Raw genomic sequence first — 7,308 nt, forward strand, 5'->3', positions numbered from 1 at the left:
TTTGTCCGTGTAACAGAATGAAGGATCCATGTGGAAAACGTGTACTCCCGTCACCTTACACGGTATCACTGGGGGCATTTATGGAATCAGCACCTTCCGTAACTCAGTGACGAGTTTGAAGTAGAGAGGGAGATAAAAATATTCTGGTGACTAGGAAGTACATTGATTTCTCCAGAAGCAGAGTTGCCAAATAAACAAACACACACATGTGTACTTTGATCTCCAGCAGGTCAGTGGAGTGGTTCAAAAGCAAAGTTTTGTGCAAACATGTGCGAGGGTCTACACCGTGACTGACTAGACTTCTGCTGCACAAACTCGTGTCTTCTCAGCGGCAGCAAGAGATGTCAGGCAAAGAAAATTAAAGCTCTAGAGTCAAAAGAAATGCTCAGTGGAATTTATTAGTGCTATCAGGACCTAGGTAGTTTGAATGTTTTTATTACTTATGCAAAATTGCACATATTCCTTTATGCTGACTTTAATTTATCATGAAAGCTGTCATGCTAATGGAAAATGTCTTATATGTAAATAAGTATTCATAATTTTGTTACTGATGGTGTTTTTATCTAGAATTTGAAAACCCAGTTTTCGCAGTGTACATATATGTGTATATATCGCCAGTAGTCCAAGGACGGGGAGGAGGATGCCGAACGAGGCCACATAGAACTGGCTTTGACTCACATACTAAGAGTAGATACTTCTTCCCGCCTTTACTGTACCAGTGCCTAGGCTCTTCAGTCCAGAAAAATTTAATTTTAGACCACACGACGGCCTTTCCTTTGTGTTCTAAGTGGTCAAATAAAACCAGTCACATCTTAGATCAAGTAGGAGCTAGCAAACTATGGCCCAGGAGCTAAATCCAGCCTGTCACCTGTTTTTGTACAGCCCGTGAGCTAAGAAAGGTTTTTACATTTTTGAATGGTTGCTGGGGGGGGGGGGAGAATCAAAGGAATAACATCTTGTGACACGGGAAAATTGTAGGACATTCAAATTTCAGCATTCATAAAGTTTTATTGGAACAGAGCCCCACTCATTAGCTTACATATCGCCTGTGGCTGCTTCACGCTACACAAGGCAGAGGTGAGTTACTCTGACAGAACTGTATGGCCCAAAAGGCCTTAAAATATTTACTGTCTGGCCCTTTACAGAAGAAAAAAAAATTGTCAACCCTTACACTAGAGCTGAAAGCCACTCTCTACACCTTCCTACATCATCAAGACAAACCCACAGCTGTGACTACCACTAGAGGGCGCTCGGGGACCGCGCAGTAGTGCATAATTGGGACAGCCGTGTTTACCTCTTTGAAGACGTTGAGGAGACTTCTCATAGAGGACGATTCGGACTCCCACTGCATTACCATTCTTTCTTAACAGAGTGAGAGTGGCTTCGGAAGCAAAACTGAGTCAGTCCACCAAAACACCAAGAATTAAGTAAATGGGATTTTCATCTGGAGTCAAGGCTCTAGTTGGGAATTGTGTTCCATTCATTTTTAAGGCACAGTCTTATATAATGTAGGTTTTCAGATGATTGCAGAATTGCCAGTCAGTAATTTCATCACAGGCTCACCTCATGATAAAACTGTGGCACTTCTCCTTTGTTTACATAATTCCAGCTGTTCTAGAATTCAGACGTTTTAATACACTAATTAATAAAGAGCATATTCCCCTCTTTATAAGGTCTCTTTATAATTTAGACAGACTACCAATGAACATTTCAAAATTGAAAATTGATAAAACTGCTGGTGTTTATAAAGTAGTTATTAAATTTCACTGCAATATACAGTATCTTATAGATTCAAAAAAACATTGTCCTGCGTCTTTGTCAACAATGGAAATGCTCTATTCCATGAGGTATCTTGACCTCTCCATCCCCCTTTTTTTTTTTTTTTTAAGCCAAGATGGCATTTAGTAAAATTTAACTGAACAGAGGTGGCATAATCTAAGAGTCAACCAGAATTTAGGCTGAAAATATACTTTAGCAACCCAGTACCTTCCCCCTAAATTACAAAAGGACCTTTTCGAAACACGTACTGTGAACAGCAGACACTTTAACACAGACCTAGAGGATTGATTATGCTCCATTTCCTAACATGAAGAACCCCAGTCATTGCACAAACCTGAGACCTCAAGCTCCTCACTTCATTTTTAATTCTCTTCCTGCCTCATTTGACCTAATTACCAGCATACTTTTTACCCATGTTAAGTTTCCAAGGAAATAAATTAACCATGTAAAGGGGTGAATTTCAGCCATTCAAAATACCGTATCTGGCTTTTTCCTATAAACATTAAGCTCGTGCATATGCCTACCTCCAAAGAAAGTCAAATCAACCGGAAGTTAAAAAAAAAAAAATTCTGATATGTTTCTGAAGACAAGGTAGTGCTTGGTGTTTACTGTCTTTCTTTTAAAACTGATTGAGCTGCAATCCAGTTTCATCTGCGTTACTAACTAGAACCTGTTTACTGTGGCCCATTTGCCAAGTTTGATAGAAAGATGTCAAGTGTTGTAGGATACAGAATTGCTTACAAGCATTGTACCAGCCTTTTAAAAAGTGAATTTATACAAGCATGGACATAGTTGCAATAAACTTTTGTTTTGATATTCATACTTTTGAATATTTTCTGCACTTAGTGTTTTTAAGCATCAGCCTATCTATTTATACAAAGTCTTTCACCTACGAAAGGAATGTTACTAAAAGTATCCCAAGAAAATATGTAAAAAATAACAATTTTATTACTTCCAAGGCTTCTTTACGAAGTGTCGTTTTACAACTGTATGAAATGACAAGTTCATACAAGATTACTTTGAAGTCGTTTTTTTCCCTTTGAGTGGTTTCCTTATCTTATTGGGGTTTGGAATCACTTTCTTTATTTTAAGGGGTTGTAACACTACAGCCTGCTGACCTTCAACAAGCTTCCTTTTATGTTTAGAGAGGTCTTCAAAGGATGTTTCCAAAATCTCTTTGTCTTGGCTTTCCAAAGATTCAGTGTCTAAATTTTCCCTGGAGTCTTCCGGTCTGCCTTGAAGCCATGGTACGTGTAAACTGGGTACTCGGGGGATTATGGCTTTTACTTCATCCACAAAGGCAGTGGTGTCCTTTCTGAACCCTAAGGCCAGGACACATTTTAAGCCAATGACAGGTGCGAGTGTCTCGCTGAGACGGGGAACCTGACAAGCAGGAACGGATCTGCTCAAACTTAACTGAATCAGATGTGAGGTGATGAGCGCAGGCTTGGCTGACTTACACACGAGTACCAGCAGCAGCCCATTCCTTTCCAGAGCTCTGGTAACTTCATTAACGCCAATGGCCAGCTGCTTCCTGACATGGACAGGAGTCCACCCTGACCCTTGCTCATTATCTTCTGGGTGTTTCTCCTTCAGATCCTTGCTCATATCAACCTCTGGGCTACATTTGTCTGGGCTTTGTTTTTTTAAAAACTGCTTTTTCTTTTTCTTCTTATCCTCAATCTTCTGAAGCCCAAGAGATTTAAATCTGTCTTCAAGGGTCTGTAATATGAAGTGCATGTCCTCTCTCTCTAGCGTACTCCAGCAGATAGCATATGGGTTGTTCAACGACGTCTTTACCGTTAAAGGTCTTGTCTTCCGAACAGAGCCCCTCCCCGGTGCTTGAGGAGCTGCAGCCATTCTGAAAATCTTTCCTAAAGAAGCAGACGACAAAGTAAATTTGTGTTATGAGCAATGCATGTCAGAAGAATATCTTGTTTGTACTCTTTCTGATTCCTGATAGGCTATAGAAGCCTGACTATACAGAACCAACGACATGACATACACTAAACTTCCTTTAAGATTAAGGAATTTAGGTTCCCCATTTTTTCATGACTTTGTCTTTATTCATATACAGGTAATATATAAATGTTTTGCATTACTGCAATCACGAAATTCTATTTATTTATTAAAAATGTTCCATGTTTCTACCTGTTCAGGATTATCTTTTTTAATGACCGTGTGGTATTAATCTTACAAATCTGTTACCAGTTTCTGAGCTGCTCTCCAGTTAGGCCTCCATCCCACAAAGACTCCCTGAGCGCCGCCCATGTGCAGGCAGCATTCCAGTCACGGGGGTTCGGCCGTGAGCAAGCCACCTACATGGGCCTGGAAGCCTCTGCTGTTCATAATCAACCAGCTGTGGGTTTTTAAGAACCAGAATAGTAATCTATGCACACGATTAAAAATTCAAATGATACTTTCATTCTATGCCCTTTTGTAAGTCTCCCTCCCTCCCTGGACTCTAAGCTGCTTGTATATCCTTCCCTAAACATCTCCTACATACACAGGTATATGTTCCCCCTTCTTAACAGTTATTCCAAGCTGACTGCTTCTGCAGCTGGCAACTTGATGAAAACTAGGGAAATTTTGTAATGAAACTTAAACTAACCCATTAAAGAAAAATAAGAAGGATCGTTCTTGGGAAAATGTTATAAACCACTGATCTAGGGAGCATATCCTGGCTCTCCTTCCCAGAGCAAGTGCGTTTCTCGTCCCTCAGTTTTATTCCTCACTTCTTCCTGATGCTGAGCGAAGAACCACAGTGACCTACGTGGCAAAACTGAAGGAAGTTCAATGAGCCAGCCCCCGAGAAGTGTGGCATTTGGAACTGACCCTATTTTCAGATAACCGGATTTTCTCCCTCCAGACAGTCCCTCATTCCAGGTGGTCGTTTATCCCACGGAGGCCTGCCATCCCCAAAATGCCCCATGCACAATTAAGAATAAGTCTTCTCCAATTAAACTTCCACTCACCAGTCTGGCTACTGATGGTAAAGCGCAGATGTCTTTGTGGAGTGTGTCAGAATTTAGAAGGCATTTTCTCCATGTATTACTTGATTCTCACAAAAATCCTACAGAATTGCCCAACGTGTGGGTGAAGAAAGAGAGTCAGGTTAAATGATTTGCCCAAAGTCACAACTGGTTTTCCAAACCCGAAGCTTATGCTTTTTCAATCCTGGCTGCACCTCAAAAATAACCTGTTGCCTTTTAAAACCTACAGATGGTTGGTCCTTATCCCGGATGTACTGAATTGGAATCCCTGGGAATAGGACCCGGGCGCTTGTATTTGTAAAAAGCTGTCCAGGTGAGTCTGATCCAGAACAGGGTTAGAACAGCTGGGGTAGGACAGGCTGCCTCTTGACCCTGGACAGCCGTGAGAAATAGCGTCCTGGCCTCCACTGGTCTCCACTGCACCTCCGAAGTCACCTTCTAGCAGAAATCCGAAATTCAGCTCCTCGGGGCAGGGTCAGACCTCGTTCACGCCAGTGCTGCCAGAGCCTCGGTACCTGCTGCATGAGCCGCTTCCTCCATCCCAGCCCCTCTGCACAGCCCTCCTCATCCCCCATTTTCTCCATGTTCCCCTCCAGCTTGGGGAGTCAGGAAGTGGCTCAGCTAAATCCAGTCGGGATTGGTGGAGGCTGGCATCAAGTTGACCGTGGTCAGGAAGAGGAGCAAGACAAACACGAGCTAACAGAGCTCTTGCCAAACTGCAAGTCAGCTCACGGGCCTGAGCATTCAAACAGCACTCAAGTAAACAGAGAACTGTGTGCTCTGGAGGGAGAGCAAGCTAGGCAGGAACTCCTGTCTTCAGAATCTAGCGGGGGAGGTGAGAGCCACGTAGTTCAGATACGCAGGATCTTACACCATATAATTCAAAAAGTGCTGATTGATGAGAAGTAATGGTTTTGGAGGAGAAAGACAGGAAGGCCTTGCTGAGGTGCCTTTTGAGCTAGGTCTTGGAGGCATTCACTACCTACAGGATCAAGGGCAAACCCTTAAAGGTGACCTACAAGGCCCTCCACACTCTGACCCTCATCTTCCAACGGCCTCTTCCACCATGCGCGATTATACCTCGCCACCCAACCACTTACTGTTGAAGGAGGCCACCAGTTTCTAACCTCCACATCCTCATACCCATTATTCCCTTCCACCTTCAGCCCCACAACCACCACTCTTACTTAAGCAAGTATTTCTGGATTATCCACAATGCACCAAGCCATAAAGTATTAAAAACAATTACTAGCCTCACCATGCTGAGAATTCATGAAAAAGACATATCAGCAGGTAATAACATAGTAAGACGTGCACATTCAAGTCCAGGAACTACCGAATACTAAATAAACAGCAGAAGCCAAACTTAGCTCAAGGGATCAGAAAAGAGGTCCCGGAGAAAGTGACCTTTTAACCTACATCTGAAGAGTGCCTGCCAAAGGGAGTATGAAGTAGAGTATCCCAGGGAACAACATTAACGAAATAAAATTAAATGTCGCTGGGGCCGAGACGCTAGAGATGGTGAGGTATTAGGGAAAGGAAGCAAGGACCAGAGGGTGAAGGTCCTTGCAAACCTTACAATGGGAAGTAACTGTAACGTTTAAAACAGAACAGTGCCATGATTTGAAAGGCATTGCAAAAAGTTCTTTGCGGATTCTCGGCCTGGAGGGGTCCTCTGCCAAGAGTGGAAGGAGCAAAGAGGTTCCCAAAGTAGGCATGACGGTGGCCTGCACTAGAGTTGCCGCAGAGGGGATGGGACAAATACATACAGTTGAAATAGTTAAGAGGAAGAATCTACCCGGCTTAGGGCTATCAATCGGGAGTAAAGGAGAGGAAGGACTCAGAAATGCCTTCCGGACTCTGGATCCGGTAGCAGAGGGGAGGACGGCCCCAGTTCCCACTGGCTGCATTCCCAGAGTCCCTCCCTGTGCATGCGGCCCCGATCTAATGCCCTCATTCTTCACTAGATTCGCAAACTAGTTATTTTGTGGTCCGTCTCCGGTTCTAGGCTGTGGAGCACTGAAGGACCAGGGTGGGCTTTATCTTACTATTTCCCATACCCTACAGATGCTCAATTCCAGGCAGAAAGAGGAGAGTAGACCAAGGTCCGGTGGCAGGAAAGTACGCGCGTTGCGCGGGGTCGGAGCGGCCGGAGACACAGGGGTCTGGGGGAAGACCTCGGGACCTCGCGTGCCCGCCGCTCTCCGCACTCTTCCGCCTCCCAGGCGGGTTCCCACCCGGGGCGAGCCCCTCGGGTCCCCCTGCGTCCCCCGCACCCCGCACCCCGCTCCGATTCACGATGTCAACCGCACCTCTTCCACATGCGCCTCGACGCGCGTGCGCAGAGCCCTCGCCCTCCGTGGCCCATCTTTCCAAAAGCTCAGAGAGCTTCGCATTTCATCATCTCACCTTGTCACTCACAATGGAGAGAGTAGGCCCACAGCTTCGCAAGGCCGGAACTATAAACACCTTGAATTTGGGAACGAGTGTGGGAAGCTCAAGACAGCGCCCTACAGCGACAGAGCGCAGGCGCAAG

At 44.5% G+C, this 7,308-nt stretch overlaps 1 protein-coding gene across 3 annotated transcripts; it reads right to left on the bottom strand.

The window, feature by feature from the left end:
- Nucleotides 1-988: 988 nt before the first annotated feature.
- RPP38 (ribonuclease P/MRP subunit p38) lies at nucleotides 989-7,305 on the bottom strand. Of its 3 annotated transcripts, none has more exons than XM_026479026.4 (3): nucleotides 7,182-7,305; nucleotides 4,755-4,852; nucleotides 989-3,653 (listed from the first exon to the last, which is right to left on the bottom strand). In XM_026479026.4, exon 3 carries the CDS (start codon nucleotides 3,637-3,639, stop codon nucleotides 2,794-2,796), a length of 846 nt encoding a protein of 281 aa, XP_026334811.1. In that variant the 5' UTR covers nucleotides 3,640-3,653; nucleotides 4,755-4,852; nucleotides 7,182-7,305; the 3' UTR covers nucleotides 989-2,793. The 3 variants fall into 3 exon arrangements, with proteins under 3 accessions (XP_026334811.1, XP_026334813.1, XP_026334812.1); XM_026479028.4 differs by having other exon boundaries at nucleotides 7,194-7,297; XM_026479027.4 differs by having other exon boundaries at nucleotides 7,085-7,187.
- Between the last annotated feature and the right edge of the window lie 3 nt (nucleotides 7,306-7,308).

Source organism: Ursus arctos, unplaced genomic scaffold, assembly GCF_023065955.2.
Source record: "Ursus arctos isolate Adak ecotype North America unplaced genomic scaffold, UrsArc2.0 scaffold_30, whole genome shotgun sequence".
Taxonomy (NCBI): domain Eukaryota; kingdom Metazoa; phylum Chordata; class Mammalia; order Carnivora; family Ursidae; genus Ursus; species Ursus arctos.

Bases quoted from the DNA above. Each gene is read 5' to 3' on its own strand.
- RPP38 (XM_026479026.4), bottom strand. From the start codon at position 3,639: ATGGCTGCAGCTCCTCAAGCACCGGGGAGGGGCTCTGTTCGGAAGACA.